Source organism: Catharus ustulatus, chromosome 1 (assembly GCF_009819885.2).
Source record: "Catharus ustulatus isolate bCatUst1 chromosome 1, bCatUst1.pri.v2, whole genome shotgun sequence".
NCBI classification, from domain to species: Eukaryota; Metazoa; Chordata; class Aves; order Passeriformes; family Turdidae; genus Catharus; species Catharus ustulatus.
In genome coordinates this window covers 88263066-88276710 of record NC_046221.1, presented here as the reverse complement: position 1 = coordinate 88276710, position 13645 = coordinate 88263066, and the positions used below count along the sequence as shown (strand labels likewise).

The 13645-nt window shown below is 43.3% G+C and overlaps 1 protein-coding gene across 2 annotated transcripts; it reads right to left on the bottom strand.

Annotated features, from left to right (window-relative positions):
* Window positions 1-1226: 1226 nt before the first annotated feature.
* On the bottom strand, window positions 1227-11739 carry C1H7orf57 (chromosome 1 C7orf57 homolog). 2 transcript variants are annotated; one of them, XM_033070434.1, is made up of 7 exons: window positions 11387-11739; window positions 10559-10738; window positions 10212-10320; window positions 9923-10085; window positions 5553-5668; window positions 4316-4452; window positions 1227-2206 (listed from the first exon to the last, which is right to left on the bottom strand). In XM_033070434.1, exons 2-7 carry the CDS (start codon window positions 10722-10724, stop codon window positions 2136-2138), a joined length of 762 nt encoding a protein of 253 aa, XP_032926325.1. In that variant the 5' UTR covers window positions 10725-10738; window positions 11387-11739; the 3' UTR covers window positions 1227-2135. The 2 variants fall into 2 exon arrangements, with proteins under 2 accessions (XP_032926325.1, XP_032926402.1); XM_033070511.1 differs by having other exon boundaries at window positions 5553-5653.
* Window positions 11740-13645: the final 1906 nt, after the last annotated feature.

The following is a 13645-nucleotide window of genomic DNA, read 5'->3' as shown; positions in this document are numbered from 1 at the left end:
TCAAACCTCTCCTTGGCTTGACTAAGGAAAGCTGAATACACATTAATGGCAATCATTTAAGTTGGAAAAGACCACCAAGACCATCAAGTCCAACCTTCAGCTGAACACGACCTTGTCAATTAAGCCACAGAACTGTCATGTATGGCTATTTCTTGAATACTTCCAAGGATGGTGACTCCACTACTTCCCCGGGGAGACCAGTCCAATGCTTAACCTCCCTTTCAGTGAAGAAATTCTTCCTGATGTCCAACCTGAAACTCCCCTGGCTGTGTCCTCTCATTCTGTCACTGGCTGGCTGGGAGAGACCAACCCTCACCTGGCTACAGCCTCCTTTCAGGCACCTGCAGAGAGTGATAAGGCCACCCCTGAGCCTCCTTGTCTGCAGGCTAAACAACCACAGCTCCCTCAGCTGCTGCCCATAGGACTTACTCTCTCGAACCTTCACCAGCTCTTGTCACTCCTACAAGTTATGTTCTACCTTATTTTCTCTCCCCTGTCCTGCTGGGAAGGGGAGTGATAGAGAGGCTTGGCAGGCACCTGGTGTCCAGCCAAGGTCAACTCACCACAACTGGTCAGGTTTTGATGCTATGAGCTAAAATTCTGGCATCCCCTGCTACGCTAACCTAGAAAACTGGATTTCCCCAAAAGCTCTGCCTTCACAGCAAAATTAATGGCTTCAGTGTATCTGGACATAATCCACAAAACAAATTGTAAGTGAAAACAGATACAAGGTAAGCAATCTCACACAATACTAAAGTTACAGCTTGATGTAAACTTTTTTATATTTAGAAAAATTTGCTGAGTAGCCAATAATTGTACATTTAAGCAGTTGCATATGATTTAGCCTTTTATTTCCTTTAAATACAACTTAGTTGAGTTGTTCAAAATAATGGATAGCAAAGATAGACTCAGATGCTAGGTCTAACAACATCAACAGTAAAATTTCTACAGTTTGCTGAAAATTTTGACGGTTCAGATTAACAATGGTTTACCCATTTCCAATCAATTTTTACATCGAGGTTCTAAAGAAGAGCAATATGAAACCAAATACTCTAAACATTCTGTTCAAAGAAATCTATATTTAGTAATAAATTTTAGAATCTTCAGAACTTGGATTCAAAGGTGTAAAATATACTGAATGCAATCTGAAGAGGAAATTCTAAAAATCAAGAGTTTATTTTTCATGGTATTAGCAAAAAAACACGGTAATGAAATTGCATTAGTGGACTTTACAACCAATATTTAATTATTAATAAGATTCCAGGATATATGCTAATCCAAGGAGATAAAATAGCAAGTGTTGAACTATCAGTGTATCTTAACTTTTTCAAAATATTAAAGTACAACTTCAATACATTGCTATTTCAAAGTACAAACTTCTACTGATGTGAATAAACACAGTGATCTAGCATATAATATTTTTGTTGCAGTCAAGACTTCAGGATAGATAATTTTTTTATCTGACAGCTGAAAGTGCAGACATCATAAATAGCTGAGTCCATATAACAGGAAATGCTACCAGGTCTTTAATTATGTACTTGAATACTATGACTGATCAACTAGTTCTTGTGCAGCAGGCACAGCAATAGAACTGTCCTAGAAAGCTGAGCATCTGTTCAAAGTAAATGAGTTTTTGGGATGAAGAAGCAGTCTTTTCAGTGAAGCTTTGACTTCTTTACTGCAAGTATCCATACCAGTTCAATTCTTTCTATCCATTTCATCCCATACTACACAGTTCCCCTTAACATTTCTTTGTGGCATAATTCATCAGTACAGCTATATTTAACTGAAGAAATTTGCTGATTTGGACACATCAATAGCATGGCTCTGTCTAGTCAAGTCAGCAGCAATATGGTAACCCTGTTTGAGAACAGCAAAGCAGCAGGAGTCTTGTGCAGGAGAAAACCTCAGTTTTGCTTTATTTGGTTTATTATATTATGAAAACATCTAGGACTAAGCACTGACAGCTGCTGCCTGCTCTCTAAAAATTGCTGTTATCAAGCCCAATGAAGTTAATCCATCTCACAAACTTCCCAACCAGCGATGAATTAAATTACAAAAATAATCTAGCCAGCATGTAAATAGTGGGCTATATAAGCAATACAAGGCTTTTGCTTCCCCAACAGTCTATCAAGTTACTCATTACATCCCTGAAACGGTGGCTTTAACTCATTGCTTGCAGGCAGTGATTCAGATTGTTCTGAATCTGCAACAGAAAAAAAAAAATTAAAGTTTACAGAATAACTTTAACCATAATAACAAAAAGGTCAGATAAATGTTTGGTTTTTTCCTCATGTTAAAATACATATAAATTCCACTACTTTTAATTTTGAATTAACAAGATAAATAAGACACCTAAGAAATTTGCAGTATGATGGAAATCTGTATCCCAAAACAAAGTCATTATAGATTTATATAAGGAATGGGTTGTATCTCCTTCCTGATGTGTCTAGGACTTATTTTGTGCAAGTGAAAACAGACAAAGCTCCATCTCAAAAGGGAGCTGCAAGGTGCTTATGCTGGCAATGTTTATGCTTTGTATGAACAGAAAAAATGTACACAAGTGGGAAAAAGTAAAAGCACTACCTTCACCAATCACCTAAACAAATGAAAAGAACAAGATCAAAACTGAATGAAATACACATCTGAATGAAACCATATAGTTAAGAGCATTAAAAGCAATCTCCTTTTACACTGAGATACAGAACCAATCTCAATCGGAATAGCTGTGATTGCAAACAAAGGCAATAGAAGCAAAGCAGGTATCATGTTATCAAAAAAATTGGAAAAGAAAAACAACTAAAAAATAAGATGTCTCTATATGCCATTCTATGCAGCACTCTGACTTTTCAGCAGCCTTCACAGTGTACCCATATTTTTCTTTTCTACTGCCTAAGTGGTACAGCCAAACCAATTTCAGGCTTACTCCGAAAAATTTTCAACTTTTCTTTATATCTTAGATGTTTCATTACAAGCACACATATTAAAGAAATCAACTATCACCAAATTAATGAAATTGAGATTTTGAAATCCCCTTTAATTTTACTCACAGTAATGGGAAAAAAAATGTCAGCACATAAAAAGTTAAATACAATCTAAAGACAAAAAAGAATATTCAAGGTTTTCTTTCATGCTGAGGAAGAGCACTTTTAGACTCCATTATTGAATTGTTGGGTCACTGAGCCTCTCAAAGCAGCATCCTCTGCATGATCAGAGTTTGGATACTTAAGTTAGCTTGAAGAGTGGCTTCCATTGTCCTTCAGATCCAGACCGAGATCTGGCTTCATCCCTCAGTTTTATGACATTTTTTCTTCTGAACAAAACCACACAACTTCTAGCTCTCTGTTTTCTCCTGACACTCACCTGGAGGAAGAGGTTTTGCACACCAAAAAAAAAAAAAAAACAAAAACAAAAAAAAACCAACAACAAAAAACTGTAGATACATTAATGTAAGACACAAAGATAAATTCAGACGGAGCTGAAGCGTCAGAGAAATTAAAATACTTGGCCTCTAAGACTTTCATACATTAATATATCAAGGTGAAGGGAATAATGACAATGCCCAGTATATAAAAAAGGATTCCCTCACACAAATTTAAAAAAAATTCTGGTGCATGCAATGGGAGGTCTATTTGCATTTCTAAACATTGCTATAGAAAACTGATATAGCCAGCATGGTTACCAAGCAAAAGGTCTTTGAAGTAAGGGAAATTTTTCCATCCTTTAGCCTTTATTTCCAAGTGAAGTCTTTCCTAGATATTACCATTTGCATGACAAAGTAAGGTTTGAAAGCATAGGGGAACATTGGATAACTTTTTTCTCTTAAACTGTTGAAATTCCACTGCCTTCAACAATGTGCAAATATTTACTATGACAAATTTCTACAAACAGTGATCTATTTCTTAAAGACAAGTATCAATTCCACTTGTGACAGAAGTTTTGGGAAAAATATTAGGGGCAAAATAGTAGTCATAACAAAGAGGCAACAGTCTGCTTAAATTTAGGCAGGATGGCTGTGCCTCTGCAGCATTTTACGGAAACATGTCACAGAGAAGCCCCTGGATCAGAACACAGAAGCCCCTGGATTGGAACACAGCATACTGCAATTGTAGAGATGAAAAAAGTCCATGAAAGCGCTGCCTTCACTGACTACAAACAGGAGCACTCCTTTCTGTAGCTGGTCATAGGGTACTGTAAACTAAGCACAGTAATTCAATGTCTCACCACATTCAGAGCCACACAAATATTGAGACTGCCCTCTGCTGTTACCTCGAGAGTACAGCTCACTTTAAAAAACAGCTTTCAGTAATGTTACCTTCAGATTGCTCACTATTTTCTGATGTTTCTTCAATCTTTTCTTCCCATCCAGTACACTGCTGAAACCAGTCAGTTGCGTAACCATTGCTTATTAATTTGCTAAAATTTACGGCTTCACTTTTTCTCTGAGCAGGCCTGCAAATACAAATATATTAAAGGAAAAAAAAAGCAAAAGTAAACAAAAATGGGGGCTAGGTGGAAAAATCATATTTTGAACAGAAAAAGCCTTATAACATAATTTATATTTAACATTAATCTAAAATTATATCCATTTACAGCCTTATAATTTATTTATAAATGACAAAACATATATTCTACATGTAATCATCTAAGAATAAAAACCAAAAATAAACAAACAAACAAAAGCACAGAACTATGCCTATGATTTAGTACTGTATAAATTTACATGGGAAGAACCATCTGTTTCATTGGAATTTTACATGTGTAGTGCTTACACAGTTCTGGTCTTAAAGACAAAAAGCACAAAAAGGAAATCCCACAAAGAACGTGTAAGTGAAAAAGGCTGACAGTACTCATTCTGCTCAGTACTCATTTTGGTGCACAAAAGTGAAATTATGTCAAAAAAGTTCTCTTTAATTTGTTTGACAGTTTAGTCACTTATTTGGCAGCATAAACATAGTTATAAAGCATACCAGGATTACTTATGACTGAGCAATAAATTTGTAAGACAAAGTACGCAGAAACAATTCAGCTGTGCACACAGCTGATGATAAGATTACATCACATCACACACTACATAAAAATTTGCTTAAAACACCTCTTCCAGGTGTTCATTAGTATGTTTGCTCTGTCTGACCTTATAACGGCTACAGTTTGTCATTCCTTAAAGTGTCGGACCTACTTGTTTCTCTGTAGCCTACACTGACAGAACTAACAATGTAGATTACCATTTTCACCTGTTCACTGGCATTAAGAAAAAACCCAATTTAGAATACCATAAAATTCTGCAGTATTAACATATGCAATGCTATTCTTAGTTTTCCTAACTGAAGTACTGTTATTTTATGAGTTGAAGTACTGTTATTTTAGTTGCTTTAGATGCTTTTAGAACTATTTTAGCATCACATATGATAGCAAATTTAACAGTAATAAAGACCCATAAGGTCGATACACATATCCACTAATTTCTGCAATTTCACAAAGAGCAATTTACTTGTATGCATGAATCATTCCAAGCTTCAGTGTTTAATGATTTTCATAAATGTACTACTTACACGGGTGGGAAGGAAAGCTTATTTTCTCCACTAAATTCCTTGTTTGTAGAAACAGTTGGCATTCTGCTTGGATATTTAGGGCTTATAGGTGGGAGCTTTACCTGTGTTAGAGAAATCTTTGCTCAAAAGAAAGGAGATATGAAAAAAATAATGAAGAAGATTATATGATAGCATAACCTTCAAAAGTGAAGATTATATTAAAGGCCTAAATGTGTTCAAAGTTCCATGTCTTATCAACATTATTTCTGTAAGTAATAATAACAGATTATTGAAGAATAACAAAAGATAAAGCAGCCCCTCAGTTAGTAATTCTACATGAGCTATTTGCTCTCTCCACAAGCCTACACAAGCCTTTCCTTCACAGTACATTTCTATTCAAAATTAAGCTTCAACTTCAAACTTATCCATTGCAACCTCTCATCTTGGTCCATTTTTCTGTAGTCAGAATATGAAAACAGATCAGTCTTACTAAAGTCAGGAGGCTGTGAGCAAGAGCATTGTTTTAAATGCTGTCTCTTGGCATTAAATGAGAGGCTAGCATAAGCTGCAGGGATCCAAACACTCCCTACTGCTCAAGTAAACTAATTAATGACAAAAGTAGCAAGGGAACAGATCAGAATTTGGCTTTGGAGGGCACCTGCAATCCATTCATGTGCTATTTGTTACTTTGCTGGGCAAATTCAGCATTAAAAGCAGACTCTTGTGCCACTACACTCCAATGATTACAGTTGAGGGGGCCTTTTACCTTTGACAAGCCTCTATTTAGTAGCAGCCATCAATTTTCCCAGGTAAAACTAACTACACAGGGAATTTTTTTTACAAACTACACAGGGCATGTTCTTGGTCTAAAGTGTTTTCTCCCTTTGTGAAGAGATGGCAACAATATACTGTAAAAATTACTATGTTTATTATAAATACACATTTATTAATCTTGGATTCAAGAAACATGACATAGAACATGCATTGGTTGTGCCTGGCTAGTATATGAAGAACAATGGAGATCTGCAGCCAGCATGGTAAGATAAAAGCCTTCAGATGAAAACCTGGCTCCTGTATGATCAAGGACAAAATTCCAGATTACATTTCAAATCTCTCTCTGAGGTAAAATCCTCAGATGAGCAATCATTTTGCTACAGCACATACATACCTAAGTGCATTTGCATACATACACAGACATTTCAAGGAAGTGCCTGAAAGAGAGGACTTTGGAGATGAAGGAGCAATCTTACTGGTGCCACAGGGATATTGCCAAATGCTGATGCAAACCCTGATGGCACCTCCAACTGACCTCTCACCCACACAGGCCTCCCTCCTTCTTAAGGTCACAGCTTTTTCAACCCAACCCAGCTGGGCCATAAGAGGCACACACAAAAGGACCACTGAATCACAGAATGGTTTGGTTTGAAGGGTCCTTAAAGATCATCTAGTTCCACCTCCCCTGCCACAGGGACGCCTTTCACTAGGCCAGGTTGCTCAGAGGTTCATCCAGCCTGACTTTGAACAATTCCAGGATGGGGCATCCACAACTTCACTGGGCAACTTGTATCAGTGCCTCACCACTCTCACTGTCCTGCTGGGGGCCCCAGGGCTCGATGCAGCACTGCAGGTGGGGTTCCACCAGAGCAGAGGGACAGAATCCTCTCCCTCCTCTGCTGCCCACTCTGTTTTGGATGCAGCCCAGGACACGTTTGTCTTTTTGGGCTGTGAGTGCACATGGCTGGGTCATGTCCAGCCATTCCAGCACCCCCAAGTCCTTCTGGGCAGGGCTGTTCTGATCTGTCCATCCCCCAGCCTGTGCTAATACCAGGGGTTGTCCCAGCACAGGATCTTGCCCTTGGTCTTACTTAACCTTGTGAGGCTTCCATGGGCTGCTTCTCCCTAGACCAGAAGTCCATTACTTTACCATGAGCACAAAGGCTAAATCCTTCATGCACCAATACTTGTTGCTGATTTGCAAAATTCCCAGAAGAATAAGACTTATTGCTGTGATTAAGGCATTAGGGAGGAACTAAAAGATCCATCCTGAGGCATGGAGAACCATGTAATGGTCCTTCAGATCTCCAGTCCTCCTCTACACAGTAAGAAGCACAAGGAAGAGTGGAGATTTTAATACTTCAGAACAAAGCAGCACAAAGGCTTAAATCTCCAGAGCAAGGGTCCACTTGGGAACAATGTTTTCAAAACCGAGCAGAAGAGGTGCCCTTAGAGGTTAAAGGGTTTTGCACTTGTTTCTAAGGGCACCCTTTGGGATTTAACTCCACAATTGCATCATGCATGTCTCTTTTGAATAACTGCTTAGTCACCACTGAAAAATATTTTCAATACATTCAGTCTCATACTACCAGAAATACTTGAGGTATTTTGCTGCTGCAGTATCATCATATAGTCAAATCAATAAATTGAATATTCCTTAGAAATTTGCCTGTGGTGTTTTGGAACACATTATTCTTACCTTTCAACATATAAGATGTATGCCAAAAAACTAAAATTTAGACTCTTCGGTAGGGCTAGTTTCTTTGTCTCACTTGGAAGACTGCTTGGGAAGGTACTCTAAGAGCACAGGATAGAAACCTCCCAAAAGAGGATATTCAAGAAGTACAGTAATTTCACGAATACAAGCCGCACCAATTTGACCAAAAGTTTGGTGGAAACCCGGAAGTGCGGCTAATATTCGAGGGCGGCTAATACATGAACAAAATTCTAAAAGCTGCCAACATGGAAGTGAGAGCCCGCGGCAGCCCCAAGCCAAGCTGGAGCCCGGCCGGCCCCGGCTGAGGTGGGAAAGCCTGGCAGAGGCGGGGCCAGCAGTGTGGGGGGCGGGCGGCAGAGCCTGGGCCAGCAGGGTGGGGCAGGGGGGGCGGCAGAGCCCGGGCCAGCAGGGCGGGGGAGCCCGGGAGAACTGGGGCTAGCAGTGCAGGGGAGCATGGCAGAAGTAGGAAGCCTGGCGGGTGGGGCTGCTTGGCAGCGGGAGAAGCCCAGCAGAATCGGGGCCAGCAGCGTGGGGGAGCCCGGCAGTGCGGGGGCCTGCAGTGCCGGCCAGGGCGAGCAAATGCGGCGGCGGTGCAGACGGGAGGGGACGGCCGGCGAGCCTGGCGGCGGCCGCCCCGCCGGCAGAGCCTGGCAGCGGCGGCAGCCCTGCCGGCCGGGCGAGCAAACATGGCGCGGGGCGGCCGGCGTGCCTGGTAGCGGCGGCGGCGGCTGGCCCGCCGGCAGGGCGAGCAAACGCAGCAGCGGGGCGGTGCTGACGGGAGAGGGGGGCCAGTGAGCCCGGCGGCGGCTGCAGCACCACCCGGCCGGCCCCGTCGGCAACCATGAGCGGGCCGAGCCTTCTTGGCCCCGCCCCGAGCCAGTAAACCCCGCTATGCCGCGATCCTGTTACTAATTGGCCAATTTGTGAAAGCTGCGCACGGATTCTCGCTACGAACGAAAGTGCGGCTAATATTCGGGGTGCGGCTTATCTATTGACAAAGACAGCAACATTGTCGAGGCACCGGAAGTGCAGCTTATACTCCGTGCGGCTTGTATTCGTGAAACTACTGTAGCTGTGAAAGAAGCACCACATGAGACTTCAGGATACATAATGTGCTTTTCAGTGTACAACAAAGATATTGTGAAACACAGCTAAATGAAAGATGGTGGAGGTAGAGCTAAACCTAGCAACACAGAATCTGTCTTCACAGGCACCTCATCTTACAGAAAAAGACTTAGTAGATTTGGAACCTCAGAAAAAACTTCAGCTTCCAGGAGAATTGTGAAAATTATATACGAGGGCCTCAGCATATTCACAATCTGAGCTGAATATGTAACATATATTCACTTTGCCTTTAGTCATAAATAAAGCATGACTGAATGAAATTGGGAGTGCATGAAACTTTCAGACACATGACTGAATGAAACTGGATCTCAATCAAACTCCACCAAAACTGAAATGAACCTCAGTTTCACTTTACAAATCAGCACATGGGCTTGAATTACTGTTGTCAAAGTTAAGCTTGACTCTTAGAGCACTGAACATTATTGATTCTTAAGTAAGGGAGTGAGGAACAGCACTTCCTCTCTGTCCTAGTTGAATTCCTTTGAGGCACTGCAAGTTTTTATTTTCCATGCCTTAAATCTATGATTAAAAAAAGAAGAAGTCTCACCTGCAAGCATCAGGCAAATTACAGTTTAAACATATGTTGCTTGTTTGCCTGCTGCCACAGACTCAGTAAACACTCCCCAGCCTATTCAGTAATGAATGAGGTGTTCGCATTTACACAAGACATCATTCTGAATTTGCACTAGTTATTCATCTCAGCAAAGGCTGAGGACTTTTGGTCTATACAAGCTCTACAAACAAAGCATCATCATAGGGTGCTTCTCCATCCTACCTTCTTTTTCTCTGCACTTTCTTTGTCCTCAGCTTCCCGCTGCCAAACACTTTTTGTATCAAAATCAAAAGGCCCTCTTCTTGTCTCATAACTGTGACTGCGATGGTCATCAGCCACAAACTCTCTGTGAACCATATAATCTGGTAGAGAGAAAACACAGCTCCTGCAGACAAAGATTTAATGCTTGTTTGTACGAAGTATACAAATCCTGCATTTTAGTACAGAAGCATTCAGAAATGTTACTAGGTGAAGAGAGAGGCCAAGATGTGTTGGGCCTCGGCAATCTTACCGTGGCTTCTCAATCCCTGCGGGATTGGCACAGTGTGAGAACCAGTCAGGTGCAGCATATGCTGCTGGAGGGGTCTTCATTACCACAGGAGTGCAGTGCTTCAGTAGGTCTGAAGACAAAAAGACAAAAGCCAGTACTTTTCTGATTTTTTATCTAGTTACAAAAGCACTGCCTTTGTCTTCAGATTGCTGTTTTGTCAGGAAGAAAATAATTTCCTCATTTTTTTTCCACAAGTTTATTTCAAAAGTCCAGAGGATCCTTCTGTAGCATCTACAAGCACTTTACACCACACTCAAGCAAAGCCAAAGAAAACAAAGGAAAACCAAAGAAGCAAGAGAGATGCTCACCAGGTCGGCCTCCTTGCTTTGCTAGCCTCAAGTAGGCTGAATCAGTCTCTTGGATCCGCTTCCTGTGATACCCAGACAGTGGCACTTCATGGGGAGCTCCTGAAAGGTCACTGAGACCCAGAATCTGGGAGGAAAGAAGGCTCTTCTCTGATTGTTTCAGTGCCATGGGGTATTGCTGTCCTGCAATAATGGAAAAAAAATATTTATAGTAAAATTAAATGCTAGCATCACTTTTTCAGGCAACTTAACAAACTGAGCCCACCTGGAACATTAACGAGGTGCTACATTTCATCATGAAGACGAAAGACCAGGTTTGCTCATTCTGGGGAATATAGCACAAGCAATTTCTAGAGAATCAGATGTAAAACACTTTTGTTTCAATTCTGAGACAGCATTCAAGTTTTCCTGTAAAGTGCTATCATATAGAGAATGGTGCCTCTTCATTCAGAAAACTATTTCCAAGGACACATCAAAGGCAGCAATAAGCACACAAGACAGAAAAAAAAACACTTCAGCCTTTGGTTTCCTTTCCCTCACATGCACTAACTAATAGCAAAGACAGTAGCTGTTTATTGGCAGCTCGTTATTTGTAAAACAACTGAAACCAATCCCCAAATTAAAAAAAAAAAAAAAAAAAAAAAAGAAAAAACCAAAAACAAACAAACAAACAAAAAACCCACCAAACTATCTACCTCTGAGTTAATTTCTCATCTTCTAGTGAGCAAAAGAAAATATAAACAAGTCTTTCAAGACGGGAGAACGGACGGCAGATAAACAAGAAAAAGCCAGTACCCGGTACTGTGCCATAGAAGATGCAGAGGCACTTACCTGAGCGACTCCAGCCGCAGCTGATGCCGTTCCGTCGGTGTAAGGACACCACTTCCCGGCAGCAACAGTCTAAGGAGCTCCAGGCACACACACACAGGCGCTGGCTGTGCCCAAACTCCACCCCACGAACCAACCCAAAGCGCCTCCTGTCCCTGGGGTGAGGATGGCAGAGGCACCAGCTGGTGCCCGCTGCCCCCCCGGGCGGGTCCGTCCCCCGGTGCTCTCCCGCTGACGATGCTCGGGGACCCGCGGATGCGGCTCACAGGCCCAAGGGCGATTCCCCGAGCGGTGCCCCGCAGCCCTCGGGAAACGGGCGGGACGGGGCCCGAAGGGGACACGCGGGCGGAGCCGGACCTGTCTGGGGCGGAGCGGGACGGCCCGGGCCACGGTACCTCCTTCCCTCCCTCCCTCGTTCCTTGGAGCTCGGCGCGGTGCTCGCCACCGCCGGCAGCAGCGGGGGCGCAGAGCGGGGTGGGGGCGGCTCCCGGCTCGGAAAGCGGCGGGAGCCGTGCCGGGATGCCTTCCTTCCGAAGAGGGGAGGACGCCCTCCCGCTGACGGCGCGCTTGGTCGGACCTTGCCGCTACTGAGAAACTCCATCCCAGCTGAAACCAGGTCAAAGTCCATCCTTAACTCCATGGAATTTACCATTCTATACTACTTAATCTTTGCCTTCCATACACTGGAAGTCTGCTGGTACCCTGCTGAGTCCTTGAAATACCCTCTTCTGAGATTTTCTTTGTATTCCTAGAACTGACTAGCCACTTTATGCACCAATACTGCTGCTTCATCTTTCTAAGTCTGGGACCTGGAGAACTAGGAAGGATGATGGGATATAGTGGGATGGTAAAACTGGGAGAACACGTAGGGATGGAAGGACGTGAAGAAAATGGTGAGGTGGTGGAACATGGAGAAGATAGTGAAACATAGGAGATGGAGGGCCAGTGGGGTGGTGGAATGGGGGAAATGATGAGTCAGGAAGACACTGGGATGTGGAGAGGATGGACAGCTATTGGGACATGGAGACTGTGGGATGTGTAGGGACGTACCGGAAATGGAGTGGTAGAGAATAGGTAATGATGGTGGGATACAGTGGGATGATGGGCCTTGGAGGAGATGGAGGGACAGTGAGAAATGGAGGATAACAAGTTGGAGGAGACAGGGCTGTTGGGCCAAGGGGTGGTGGAACGATCGATGGAGAGGCCAGACAGATGAAAGCATTTGGGACAGAAGGACAGTGGGACATATGGGGAAGTGGAACGTGGTGGATAGTGGGACAGAGCAGTTGGTGGCTAGGGGAACACTGAGGCCAGGAGCAGCAGAAGCTGCAAGCTCAGGAACCAGGAGGTCCCTGAAGGACTCACTCAGGCTCTGTGCCACATGTGGAGGTACCAGATACTTCCCACCACCTCGTGGGGACCCTCCATCCCCAGTCCTGTATGTGCCCCAAGGAACATCTCTTCCCACATACAGACATAGATTGGTGTAAGGGGCAGTTTGACATCGAGGTACACTCCATGGGTGAAATCATAATGCACTGTGGGGTGGGTTGCAACATCCTGTGGGGTGCACCAGGTCCACATGGGTTGGCAAGCCACAAAATTTTTAGGGTTGGAAGGAGCCTCTGAAGATCATCCAGTCCAACCCCCCTGCCAAGGCAGGGTCATCTAGAGAATTTACATAGGAACGTGTCCAATTGGGTTTCAAATGTCTGCAGACAGGGAGACTCCACAAACTCCCTGGGCAGCCTGTGCTCTGCCACCCAGTGTAAGTAAGTTTTTCTTCATGTTCAGGTGGAACTTCTTGTATTTTAGTTTATGGCCATTGCTTCTTGTCCTGTCTCTGGGCACCGCTGAAAGGTCTGGCATCATCCTCTAGACACCCGCCTTTGAGATGCATTGATGAGATCCCCTGAGTCTTCTCTAGACTTTGGCCCAGCTCCCTCAGTCTCTTTTGCTGGACAGATGCTCCAGATCCCAGATCATCTTTGTGGCCTCTGCTGGATCGTCTCCAGTAACTCCTTGTCTTTTTTGTGCTGAGGAGCCCAGAACTGGAACCACAGTACTGCAGATGTGGCCTCGCTATAGCCGAATAGAGGGGCAGGATCATCTCCTTCAACCTGCTGGTCACACACTTCCCAGTGCACCCCAAGACACTCTTGACCCTCCTGGCCTCTAGGACATACCACCAGCTCTGAGCCAACCTGATATCCACCAAGACTCCCAGGTCTTTCTCCATAGAGATACTCTCTCATCTGATTC

Coding starts and splice junctions, on each gene's coding strand:
- C1H7orf57 (XM_033070434.1), bottom strand. CDS start 10,724: ATGGCACTGAAACAATCAGAGAAGAGCCTTCTTTCCTCCCAGATTCTG. Junction 4,453..5,552: donor AAGCTTTCCTTCCCACCCGT/GTAAGTAGTACA, acceptor TTGTATTTGCAG/GCCTGCTCAGAGAAAAAGTG. Junction 2,207..4,315: donor AAATAGTGAGCAATCTGAAG/GTAACATTACTG, acceptor TTTCTGTTGCAG/ATTCAGAACAATCTGAATCA.